The sequence below is a fragment of the Vanessa cardui genome, chromosome 15 (assembly GCF_905220365.1).
Source record: "Vanessa cardui chromosome 15, ilVanCard2.1, whole genome shotgun sequence".
Lineage (NCBI taxonomy): Eukaryota > Metazoa > Arthropoda > Insecta > Lepidoptera > Nymphalidae > Vanessa > Vanessa cardui.
The window spans coordinates 10,646,622-10,661,136 of record NC_061137.1 but is presented as its reverse complement, the minus strand read 5'-3'; the positions used below and the strand labels follow the sequence as shown (position 1 = coordinate 10,661,136).

Here is a 14,515-nt window from a genome sequence, read left to right as displayed (position 1 = left end):
TCAACTTAATTTGAGGCCTTAAATCACTTAGGTACACATACGATACGAACTTTCATTCATTCATTTTATTAATTCAAGTTTAATCTGTAATCGATATATTTCTTAGAACAATAATGTTTTTATTCAAATACTATTTTTCGTCTTCGTAGGCAATGTCTTTAAGTGGGAATTTAGTTCTGTTGTTCTTGTACCTTCTCCTCAAAAAGGGCGAGGAGGATTTAGCCCAGCAGTGGGAAATTTACAGGCTGTTGTTAGTTCAACTTTCTTCATAACAATATGTATTATATTTGTATTTATGAAAGCGTTACAAATAGCAAGGTTTTGCATTTATAATATAAAGTCGTGTTGAATTGCTTGAATTTATTATATGACATATTGCACTTGCCATTCACAACATTGAAATAATGTATTGTATCCAGTATTCTTATTTTACTAACACTTAAATGGAGATGAATAGTTTAATGGAGATTATATTACATTGCGCATGATTTCCGAGTGATCAGCGTATGTACTTATAATCTTCATTGCGATCGAACTAATAAATTGATAACGATTAAAGAATATATTGCGTCTAAGATAAATCTTCGTTTACTAGGACGTTACGTTAGTACTCTGCTGACTATGCCTGAACAGCATCTCTATATGTGATTGCTGTTAGCACAGAGGTACAAAATTCTGCCTTGAAATTTGACAGAACCAACTAACTTGCTATCCTTTTTTTTCATCATCATTAGAAAGAGATAGAATTAATTTCAAATATTTTCGGGTTTAATTACTTTAGTGACTTTGTAAAACAGAACAGAAAGAAATTAATGAATGTTTTAGCCGTATCGTGTTATCAGTATTTCTTATATTGCATAGGTATGTCGCGTGCTGCGTCTAGGCATTCAGTTCGGTTGTTAGATCAGATCACCAATGATTTGGTCCTTATAGAAATTGAAAAGCTTCATAGTGAGAAATAATTAAGAATATGATATTATATGCCTCTTGCCATTGAACTCGTTGATAAGCTTCTTAGAGGTCACTGTGACCTGGTTTATTTTACATAAACAAATACTAAAACGTCAGTGTCGTGCCGGTCACCGCTTTGAGCGGACGTGTTGAGTGTCGTGTCATTAAGTTTCGTAAGGTAATTGATTTTTTTTTTGTTTAATTTTAATATTATTACGTTAATTAACAATTTAAATTACATTACATTCATGTTATTCTTTTTTTAAATAATTTAAATTTTATCGAATAACTTATTTAACCTTCAGTCGTAATAAGTCATACTTACTGTACGTTCTGTTAATTAATGGTGCGAAGGTACTGATGATAAATTCATCAAATATAAACTAGCTTGAAAGAAATACTGATTAGTTCTATATATTTAGAACATCGCTAACATGTTTCTCTGACGCGAAATAGGTATTTCGTGAGGTTAACTTCGTAAGCATTATTGAAATGCATTGAGGTCGCAATCTGTGATAAGAATCGTAATAAGTATTTATTAGTCTCATCTTTATCGTCATAAAAAGCTGTAAATAAATTTAATGACATAATACCGTTATAAATATTAAATTGATAAAAACATATTTAAGTTTTCATCGTTCAATACTCCAAGATTTTTACGGAATTTAATAGTAACATTATAAATTTACCTATTATAGAATATTTTATAACTACCTGCCGGCTCTTTCTTCGTACAGGTAAAATACAAAATGTATTAATTTCATGTCTAATCTAAATCACACAAGGACACAAAAAATCCTCAAAATCGAACCAGCCTTTGGGACAGTTATTTACAAACAAGCTTAAAGAAGATTTATTTGTGTAGGTATATGTGGTCTGTGGTTCCATTGTGTGCCAGCGGTGAAACGGTACAGCCTTCACCACAAAATATTGCCAAGGAAGTTTGGCATTGGGAAGACAACCTGCTTTAATATTCTCTATGCAGCTTAAACACTACGTAGATCCAAATATATTGGAAAGTGCAAACTTATTGTGACGTTAATCTATACTAATATTATAAATGTGAAATTAACTCTGTATATCTGTATGTCCCTCTTTAACTGCCAAACCAATGAACCTAATTTGACGAAACTTGCTATGAAGCAAATTTGAACTCCAAGGAATGACGTAGGCTTCTTTTTTTGCCTAACACAAGACATCCAACCTAATAAAACGCGAGCGAAGTCGCAGGTGACAACTAGTAAAGTCTGTATTTGTCTCAATGTTAAGGTCTATTCCACACTATAGAAGATTTGGAAACACATTATTGATACAAAGTTATCCCATACATAGGAAGGTATTTTCATAATTCATGTTTTCGTTTGTCGAACACGAATCGAATTATAATCGAAAATGATAATTTTATATTCATTCGTTTGTTTATTTTATATTATATCGATTTATTCGTAGCTATCACTGTTGTTTCTATGGTACTTCTGTTTACCAAAAATCGGCGTTGAACTTTGGGGGTCATTGCATGCTTCCCCGAATTTCAACATAAGCTGTGTGACCTTCTTAATTATGTTGATACACTATGAAGATATCTTATTATTATAATATAGTATATCTTTCTTTCTTATTTACATATTATGTGTTAAAAATTTAGTTATTTCAATTTCAACGAAGTGATGCTTGGTCACGTTTATACACTTTAACGGTAAAATAATGTTCTATGCATCGGGCTATTTCGGCTGCACTGCATTTAATAAAATTAATTCAAGGTAAGGGTACAGTAATAGGTAGGTGATGAAATTTATATACCGCTTGTTTATTGATATATTGTTAAAAACTATTATGTTTTAAATTTTTTTTGGACAGTTTTATGAATTTAGTATCGATTACGTAAGTCTTATTTATGTTGCACTAATAAATTTAATATTCGATTCAGATAGTGACGTATTCACTGTACTCGAACAAAAAATATTTCTAAGCGCCACACCTTCGATTTCGGAAGGTCAATGAGAATGTACACATCACAATAAAAAAAACATTATACATGCTGGGAATCGAATTATTTTGTTTCTTAAGCCCCAATTAATAACATTACAAATATAGAATTCAAGAGAGACAATCAGGAAAAACTTTTGTCATTTTACTCAAGTATTGAATATTTACATATAATGAAACAGATATATTTTTATTTCAATCTTTTTTAATAAAACGCAACACAAGTATAAATTGAATGTATGACTTTAAAGTGGACCAAAAAAATATTCTCAAGCATTGTTCCTTGTTAATTAATCTAAGCAAGATGGATGACTTTTGGATATATAATCTTATTTTGGAATTTACGTCTACAATCTACATCTTTTATAGCATGTGTATTTAAATAATGTCATTGACTTATTATGTAATATGTTTAAATTACATAATAATTATGACGTTAGATGTTGTTAAGTCAGTGAAATACGGTGAGGTCAATGTTCAATGGACAAGGAAATATATGTTACTAATATCCGAACGCGGCTTCTCTCGCCAGTGTTTTCGTATTATAATATAAATTAAAAATAAATAAATAAAAAGTAGCCTATTTGTAGTTGATCTGTGGTTCAAGCTTGTTTAATGTAAAATTTTATGAAATTCAGTTCAGTAGTTTAGTTATGAAAGTTTAGACCGAAAGGTTGTGCCACTTCCGCGTTTATAATATAAGTATACATATTCAATTGACTAAGTAACATTATATTATATCATAGTTTTTCACTTACTCTTAAAGTATTATACAACAATACTAATCATTGCTGTTTGACGATAGAATATCTGATGAATGGTCTGTACCTAACCGAACAGGCTGCCTTTAAGGGCTACCATCAAATAATTTGATCAAACCATAAAAAAAATATATTGCATAATTTGCCCAATACTTAAATAATATCCTGTTTACTTTCAAAATAAATGACGATTGTGTATGTATCAGAATTAAAAAATAACATTAATACTAATAGGTATAATAATAATGTCAAAACATTAAACTTTTGGTCTATACCATAGCGTCCCAGGTATTAATATTATTAATTAAATTGACATAATGTCATGCTTTTCCAGACCGTGCAAATAATATAATTTATATAATCGTTCTCAATTAACAGTATTGCGAAGTGCGACCCACTTCACACAAAAACGTCTTGTATTTTCCGCCTATTTTTCCTGGTTTCCAGCTGAACTGACACCGACTTAAACATCAATTTGAACTACTAGATCGAAATAAGAACAATATTTTGTATAGAACAACCACATAGCTTAGATGTAGCATCGGCAAAATTCGTAAAACCGATCACATCCGAATTAAGTACGCTATCCAAAATTATCAATATTTATTTCTTATGCGAATATGATCTTTACACAATATTTATATGACTTATATTCGTCAATTTTGACACGTCGATATACATACGCACTTGCTTTCTCGGGTTGAACTGACGCGAGAATCTATAGCGACGAATAGCATCGAATCTATTTCTATAGGTTGTATAAATCGGCAGTAAACGTAAACGTAAATTGGATTTGTCGATGCTACATCTAAGTTGTGTCGTACTATACTTTACTTAAAATGATATGCTAAATAAGCAAAGGAAAATAAATAAAACAAATTTATTTTTGGGGATACATTTTTGGATCCGATGCAGTGCGGTCAACAATCTTTTTATTAGCTGGTCCAACAACTTGCTTGGGTTCGACGTACGTCACCGCTTACGAGTGACAACAATAATGTCACGGTCGTTTGCTTTCAAATTCGTGTAAGAATAACAAGATCGAATCATTAAACCTAAGATAAATCTAAAAACTGATTACCAAAACTAATATTAAAAAAATAACAATAAAACACAATTAAATCAATTAAAAATATTCTTTATTCAAGTTACGGTACGCTAATAAAAGCACTTTGAATCGTCAAGTTACATTCTTTAATTAAATTTAAAGCTACCACCGGTTCGGAAAGTAGATCTTACCGAGAGGAACCGTCAAGATATTCAGTAGTTACTCTTCTTTCACAATTTTCAGATTCCATGAATACAAGGCTTGTATAGAATTCAGTGACTTATGAAGGCGTCTCCTTCCCAAGCTTAATTAACTGTTTGCATTCATCATCATCATTCATCTTAATTTGAGATGTCTTTGCATGAGATGACTCATAATATAGGCCGCAAAAATTGGATTAGATTTGTCGATTCATCCAAATAATTTAATGTTAAGGGGTTCTTCGTGATTGAGCATATCTATACAATGTTAGATGCCCCAGTGGTTAGAACGCGTACATCTTAACCGATGATTGCGGGTTCAAACTCAGGCAAGCACCACTATATATATGTGCTTAATTTGTGTTTATAATTCATCTCGTACTCGGCGGTGAAGGAAAACATCGTGAGGAAACCTGCATGTGTCTAATTTCATCGAAATTCTGCCACATACGCATTCCACCAACCCGCATTGGAACAGCGTGGTGGAATATGTTCCAAACCCTCTCCTTGATGGAAGAGGAGGCCTTATCCCAGCAGTGGGAAATTTACAGGCTGTTAATTTATTTTTTTTACTTTATACAATGTTACTAAGCGAACCCAGTGTTTTCAAATAACGTAACTGATTCCACACGGACGTATTTCTCGAAATATACAATCATAAACAAACAACAAAAAGAGGATCTCTTGCAAATTTTCTTAACGATTAAGGGAAATCCAAGTGGAACGTCGCCATTACATTGCAGCTATAATCAAAACGAAATTGTTTGTTCGATACAATAGGGTAACCAAGCTACCTATTATGATTGGATTAAAAGTAGAAGTTTAAACATGGGTTCAGATTTAATTATGCGTTTTTATATTCGCCGTAACCAATCACATGACAACTGTGAAAAAGTAACTTTAACTTTTAAAAAAGTATTTACGTACTGTAATAGCAAATTACAAAAAGCATACAAATAATCATACACATTGGTGAAATAAAAAGTTTTATGATACTTTAAAACCTATATTCTCGCATTCATCTTCTGTATATTTATAACATTTTTCTTCGTGCGTCAATCGTTTGAAAACTGCTAAATATTGATTTGCAATTGACCAAGCGAAGCGGAATCATCCGTCGATTGTTACAGATGAACTAGCGACCCGCCCCGTCTACACACCAGTACTTGATGTGTATCGTTATATTATGATGAAATCATTATAAATTGTAGCCTATATTTAATCTGGTGTATAAACTAAATTACTTTAAAATTTAATCCCAATCCGTTCAGTAGTTTTTTCGTGATAGAGTAACAAACATTCAGACATCCATCATACTTTCGCATTTAAAACATTGTTAGGATTATTTTGAAATCAAATGATCCACTTATTTATGTAATGTAATGAAAAAGTGTCTTATGTGCCAGTACTCAAAGATGTGATGGAGATATGTGTTTTATGATTTTACGCATTAATGAGTATTTATATATAAATTCATGGTGACTATACACCGTGCATTACAAGTGCTTCGTATGGAAATACGTTGATTAAACAATCATTTGTGTGTAATTTGTAACAATGGAATTGATACCATTAAAATGCACAACTCTAATTGCATTCAATCGTATTGTACTTTTTTATTAAAGTCATTCAATCTATTATTTAAATCGTCTGTATGATGTAGGAAAGTAATACTCTATCAAATTCTTTTCCAAAAACTACATTTTTTTTAACAGCGAAGGGTAATGACTTTTGTACGTAATTAATACTACACAAGTCATGAATCTAAATGAAGTTTGTAATGAGAATCGGTTATACACACATTGAATTTTACCAAAACAGTTGTAAAGCAATATATCATTACTACTGATTAAAATAAAACCAAACACGCTTAGATACGAAAAATCGACCCTATCGAAAGATAGTGTATAATGCGTTATAGTCATTTAACAAAATTATCGATCAATATACAAATAAAAATACAATAATCATAGATAAACATTCAGTATCGTAGGTAAACAAAGCTTATTTTAATACCTATATAAATTCTTTAGCTTTCCTTTTACAATTCCTAATATTTATGACTAGTTGCCCGTTTCTTTGCTCGCGATTTAGGACTTGGTTGTCACGTGTTAGGCAAAAAAGAACCCTTCCTCGGAGTTCAAGTTGATGAAATTCGGTTCATTAGTTTGTTCGTGAAAGAGCCACAAACAATCAAGTCACTTTCACATTTATAATATTAGTATAGATTTATTTTATTTCGTATTCCTCTTAAACTTAAGGGAAAGATCTATAAGACCATGATCAGACCTGCTGTTCTATATGGATCAGAGTGTTGGGCTACAAAAGGAATGAATGAAAGACAATTGCATGTTGCGGAGATGAGAATGCTGAGAGGAATGTGTGGTGTTACGCGAATGGATAGAGTAAGGAATGAGTACATAAGAGGAAGTTTGAAAGTGACACCGATAGCCGAGAAGTTATGTGGAAGGCGGCTATCATGGCATGTAATGTGGAGGAATGAGGAACACATTGTGAGGAAGGCCTTGAGCATGTGGATGGGTATAGAGGTAGAGGACGACCAAGGAAATGATGGATGGATTGTGTGTAAGACGATATAGTTAGAAAGAACGTTACTTGTGAGATGACGTCTGACAGAGAAGTATGGAAGGAGAAGACATGCTGCGCCGACCCCAAATAAAATTGGGATAAGGGCAGGAGGATGACGAGTATAAATTTATTTTTGACATGATATTACTAACTGAAATTTCGTAGTTTAGATGTTAGTTATGAATTGTGTAAATCTTACACTTGTTATCACGTTCACATTTGCATGCCAAAATAGGAAGGCATAATATTTGTTGATAAGTAATTCCATCAACATCTATATGCTACATGTTTTAAGCAAATAAATGATTATTGTTATTAAATTTATTAATATACTTAGTATTTAGAAATCATACCACTATTAAATCTTTAGTGATTATGATTTTTTTTTTTTAAAACCAGTATAGAAAATGCTGGTCAGATTGACTGCTTTAAATCTTTAAGTTAGGCAATCAGAATAAGTTATGTTATTCTTTATCTTGTTCTTTGGGTTCTTCTTTATTTAATTTGTAAATAAATTAATCGCTTTCGGAGCGGGAGTGTACAAATATCCAGACTTCGAGCAGTCTAATATCATACTACCTTTTTGTGGCCTGCCTCTTTTCTATTTTTCCTCTCTGAGATAGTAAATAATACATAGTCTTTAAATTAATGTAGTTATAATTATTTTATATAATAAGCTACATAGATTATGCTAAATCAATTCAGTGTGGGTAAATTGGGATTTTGGTGTACATTGAAGTATAACTTTGTATCTATTCGTTATATATAATATTGAAAATGAATTCTTAAAACGCTATTGGCTATAATATTTTGACCTTATTTTTATTAATTTAGAAAATAACGTAACAAAATAATGGATCGTTCAATGAAGTGCAATATCTATATAAATATTGGCATTAGCCCTATAAATATAAATAAAAATATAATATTATGGTGACTACCATAATAGATACTAAGAAGCATATAAATCTTTTGTGTAGTTCGCGTCATAATTGTTTATGCTCATTTGTTATATCCATAGTTCATAAAAAACATATACTTATACAATAAAAAACTGAACATCCTATGTTTTTATGATAGGAAATAAGCAATCTTCTTTCAATAAATCGTTTTAAAGTGTCAAAATGGTAAACAATAAATACCTATACAGATAAAATATTTTATATTAAACTAGCTCACCTCCACGACTACACGTGGGTACAATAAAATCTTAGATTGAAAAACAAAAATAAAAAGAAAAATAAATTTCTTTTTTTTTGTACTATAAATGTAATATGCATTTATTTTATATATTGATTTAAACCGAATTAAAAAGCCATTGCATAATTTAAACGATCGAAGTCAATACACAATTTTGTTTAACACTGTGTGTAGAAGTAACAATGAAATTACTATTTATTTAACAATTTTAATATACATAATCATAATATAAACATTTACATAACATACATTGTTTTATGAGCGTAACAGTAAAATCAAGAAAGAATGAAAATAATCAATGTGCAAATATAATTAGGCATAATTGAGTAAGCTGTTAACAAAATTAACAGCTATAAGAGTTCGTTTTGAAGGCAAAACACGTGAGGTGATATACATATATTGAACTCGCATGTTGTATATGACAAGGCCACTTTTTATATACGGAATGTCTGCGACTAGGATTTTCGTCATGTAATCTATGCTAATATTATATACCTACTAGATGTGACCGCGATTTCGTGGGCGTTTGAATTTAACATAAAAGTTATTGTTGTAGCCTAAGATACTCCTTATTACATCAGCTTTCTGCCATTGAAAGTCCCGTCAAGATCAGCCCAGCCGTTTCAGAGATTAGCTGGACCAAACAGACAGATCGATATCAAAATGCTTTTTGGTGTATAATATACATATGCATTCCATTTTTATTGCATGTATAAATACGAACGTATTTCTGTCAGTCTGTCTGTCTGACATCTGACTACAACCCCCCCTAAAATGCAAGCGACATGGGTGACAAATAGTCACGTATATTCGTCCTTTGATTATTACATATATACGCAATAACAGAGTTATAAAAATCAATAAAGCTATTTTATGTACAGAACATGCCAGCACGATTAACGGTCGTTCTTCTCTTCTATCTTCATTCTTGTATTTTTATTTAACCCAACGCTTCAACTTTCAAAGAGGCAAGCTGCGCAAACTTGCATCTGCCGTATTTATGATCATAATTAACTCGTTTCGTTTTTATGGAACCTGTTCTGAACATATTATTTGAAATCTCAATAATTTGCAACTAAAAATCCTCAGACCAATAACATAAATGGAATGACAACTTGCTGGTCAGCTAAGAAGGTGCAAACACTACATAAAAAAAAAAAAAAATACAAGATTATGAATCAATTAAAATTTATGGCCAGTGATACTAAAATGACTGTTGCCTAGAAATAAAAAAACGTAACAACATTATAAATGTCGTAAATCAAAATACACACACAAAGCTTCAAACAACACGTGTGTGTATAATTTTATGATGATAAAATAAAACAAAAAAGTTAACATATCTGATACGTAATTAGGTATTATTTATTCGTAATGTCAATAACATTGTGTTTTTTGGATGTTTATCGCTGATAACTAAACTATTTCGTCTACAAACATAGAATTATTTAAATGACAATCTCGTTTCAATTTCGTATCTTTACTTATTTTAATTAAGATTGTTATAGTGATTGCTTTATTTTTTTTAAAGATAAGAAACCGGTACACACCCACTTAATTGTATGATATCGACACGAGGATACCGCATCACTACATATTTTAAAACAAAGTTTGTCGTGCCGTCTCTTCGTTGAAACGAGAAAACTCGAAAGTTACCGAACGGATTTATATGCGGTTTTCAACAACGGCTTATGACGAACTCATGGCGTGCGACCACCACTAAATTATTTTGATTAGTTGTTTAAAAAAAACGACGACGAAATAATTTTGATATTTGTTGTTTCTCATTTCTCAGATTTTCTTGTATTAAGAAATATATTAAAATTATCAAAATCGGTTCACCCAGTAAAAGTTATGAGATAACAAACTAAAAAAAGTAAAAAAAATACAGACGAATTGATAACCTCCTCCTCTCTGAAGTCGGCTGAAAAAGCTATCGATCGATATTTAAATTAATACCTGTGACATTACTTTCGTATATTTAATTAACTTTATTACGATTTTCAACCGTCTCAAACTGAGGTTAACATGATCAAAAACAGCTGAATGTCAATAATGATCGAAGAAAAGAAAGTCCAAGTTGGTTAGTTAGATTTTGATGACGACCTCTGTGGTCGAGTGGTGTTTACACCGGTTTTCATGGGTATTGGGTACGCCACTTTGAGTTTGATTCCCGGCCGAGTCGATGTGGATTATTAGTTTTCTTTATCGTCTTGGGTCTGGGTGTTTGTGGTACCTTCATTACTTTTGATTTTCCATAACGCAAGTGCTTTAGCTATTTGCATTGGCATCAGAGTAATGAATGTGATGTTGTCCAATATTTATATTTAAATATTTGTAATTAAAAAAAATAATATTTTTAAATAAACAAACCTCTATACGATGTAAATCTCTCAACTCAGGAAAACTACACGTTAAATGTACGAGATTTTAATAAAATAAAGTTAATAAAAACAATTGTATTTGTATTGTCATTACTCTTAGTCTAACGCACACACAATAGTGTATGCACGAACGTGCCTCACACACACTAATGCATGCCGATGATTTAGCGTGGAAAGAAGCGTTTCTGTCAAATATAATCAACTAAATGATGTTTTAAAGGTGAATAACACTGTATAGGAAAACAAAATAAGAATACATTATTAAATGTTCTCCCTAGCATATATAATAAACATTAAGCCGTCTCAGACTGTTTGACATTTATGTTAACACGTCTTCAAATATTTATGTACAGTCAGGGTAAGAAAAGATTCGTCACCTTAAGATCTATTTTCGCGTGCTCAGTATGAGCGATAATGTGCTTTACCGATTGGAAATATATGCCACTGACAGACATATTTTGACAATTCAATAGAAGATCTCATATCTAATTTTAATTCGTAATGACTAATTACGCCATTAAAAAGATTTCATGCTGATATAAAACTAGACGTAGTCCAAAAATGTTTCACTATTTTGAACCAAGTTATCATACTATGTAAGTTTGATTTTTTATATTCAATTGTCAGTTTAGTGCTTTAGTTTCAAAAGGAACTAACAGCTAACGACTTGATAAAGGAATTAATTTGAAAACTGACGACGGTTTTCTTACTCTGACTGTACAAATAGTATCAACGACCTCATGATGTTATCATTCTCAATAATAAAAAAGAAGTAATCGTTAAGATAAGTTGCAAAAACGATATGAAAGATACGTGAATTTAAGAAAATACTGCGACACTAAGAATGGGAGAATATGACATCAATTATACTATAATTTAATAAGTACAAAGTATTGATACTCATCATGATATATATTGTATGTGTTATGTGTCGTTAAATGTCACCTTTTACACTTTGTATTTGAAACTAATAGTTTTAGAAAGACTACGGGATATTGAAATAAGCGCGTTATAAATGTAAGACCATAAGATAAACAGAATATATTTTTTAAAAAGCCTCCATACTATCAGTTGTGTTGTGTTCCGATTTGAAGGTTTATTAAGCTAGTGTAACTACAGGCATATGGGTTATAACGTCTTAATTTCCTAGGTGATGTGTGGCGCATTGGTAATGTAAGGAATGGTTAAATAATGTTACCTATATCATTAAAAAAAATCCTTATATTACCCGTGCGAAGGCAGGATTAGTAATTTGTATAAATTTACCATTTAGCTCAAGCCAACATTCATTCTACACAATTGCTTAAATAGTAAAGTCGTGAGTTATTTAAGTGGGTACTTATTGTAAAGAGAGCGTTGAAAGAAATTTGTTGTAGTTTCACAGAGGAGTCAACTAGCAATGCTAACGTATACACGTGATATATATCCCACCAAAAACATTAAATGTAAAAAAATGCCAAGTCTCTCGATGCAGTCTTTCTATCGTAAAAAGTTTTGAAATCTCATAGAAGCCAAGTCCTATTCAAATTATTTTGTAGTTATAAATCAACATTTAGTAATTTTATCAATAGTTTTCTTTATATTATAATCATACATTTTATAAGTATTCATTATGTCGCGTACGCAAAGAAATATTAAATAAGAACGAGATAAATCACTTCGATTTAAATCGAATGCATTTGTTTAAGCTGTGTGCTATTGTTGTTTAATTTTCCTTGTGTGTCTCATACATAATATGAATGCATAATAACATCGCTAAAATATATTACTCTAGCGACCCGCCCCGGCTTCGTTCGGGAGCAAAGCTGATACTAAATGCACTACAGAATTTGTTTATTTACGATATCACATTAGAAACTTCTAAAATTATCCGTGTTTGTTTACTATATTGTCCATATGTTATATACAAAACCTTCTTGAACCACTCTATCTATTAAAAAAAAAGCATTAAAATCCGTTGCATAATTTCAAAGATTTAAGCATACATAGGGACGGAGTAAGCGACTTTGTTTTATATTATGTAGTGATCCCAAATTTAAAAATATTAAGCCACACTGATAATTAAATAATCTTTTTCTTTTGTTCCAGATTTGATTAATCGAGCGACACGAAACGAACCGATAATCTAGTCATTTTTTATACAAATTAATATATATAAAAAAAAATGAAATAATTGTGATTTTTGTACATATTAGCGTCTATTAAAACGTGTACTTAGTGATATAAGTTTAGTTTTGTTTTTATATAGATTGTTATTTATTGTATAAAGATGCAAATTCTAAACGCAAGGTTTGCCTTACGGGCGACCGCCACGAATTTACACGCTTGGTGTTCATCGAGAAGCAGAACCGCAACTACAGTAAGTAAAACCGTTACTATTATAATTTTATATTCGACTTAGTAGTAGGGCTTTGTTCACTCATTAAATCAAATTAATTTTACTCCAGTAATCTTAATAATGAAAGTGTCGATATTTAAATGACGACCTCCATGGTCGAGTGGTGTGTACACCGGTTTTCATGGGTACGCCACTCTGAGGTCCCGGGTTCGATTCCCGGCCGAGTCGATATAGATTACCATTAGTTTTCTATGTTGTCTTGGGTCTGGGTGTTTGTGGTACCGTCGTTTCTTCTGATTTCCATAACACAAGTGCTTCAGCTATTTACATTGGGATCAGAGTAATGTATGTGATGTTGTCTAATATATTTATATTTATTTATATTTAAATACTACCACGTACCACCGTTTTGGGAAGCAACCTCCAGCGAGCAGAAACTACTAGAAACTCGCATAGTTGTTTTTTTCAAATAATCAGCTTTATAATGTGTTGGAACCCGAGCCTAAATACCTACCGGCGTTTTTTGTAAAAAGTATTCTTTTATTGGATAATATAATCTTAATAAACTTTTGAAACTTAATAATGGTAAATTAATTATATTTCTCGGTAACTTATTATATATGCGTATACCATTGCGCAAACTTAACTTTTGTTAGCTTTTTTTTTTGCTATCGTTTATTATGTTAGTGTTACCATTACAAAAATTAAAATCAATAAAAAATATTTTTTCTAAACTTATTGTGATAAATACTAAGAAACCCTAAATAAAACTAGGTATGCGATAATGATAAAAAATGTAAAAAACCCGCATGAGTCAGGTGTAATTATTTCGCTTGGTTGAACCCACCATACCACAATCCAATACGAATCTTTTCGTCACTATTTAATCTTAAATTTAAAAAGACTTAACCGGTTTATACCAGATTCTACGCATTAAAGACTGAAATAAAACTGCACTTTTATGATCAAATATTCATTAATATATATATAAAAACAGTGTCATAAGGATTATAAAGAGCAGAGGGTAAAATAAACGTTTGAAGTAGATATATAGAAAC

General features: G+C 31.1%; 1 protein-coding gene across 4 annotated transcripts in view; it reads left to right on the top strand.

Moving 5' to 3' along the window:
* Positions 1 to 14,515, top strand: part of LOC124535507 (pyruvate carboxylase, mitochondrial) — a 52,069-nt gene that overhangs the window by 8,183 nt on the left and 29,371 nt on the right. For 3 of the 4 annotated variants that reach the window (XM_047111715.1, XM_047111714.1, XM_047111712.1), the window contains exons 1-2: positions 989 to 1,129; positions 13,208 to 13,478. In XM_047111715.1, the coding sequence (XP_046967671.1) occupies positions 13,389 to 13,478 (90 nt within the window). In that variant the 5' untranslated portion in view covers positions 989 to 1,129; positions 13,208 to 13,388. Of the gene's footprint in view, positions 1 to 988; positions 1,130 to 13,207; positions 13,479 to 14,515 lie in introns of those variants that run through there. The other variant, XM_047111713.1, reaches the window with a different exon arrangement.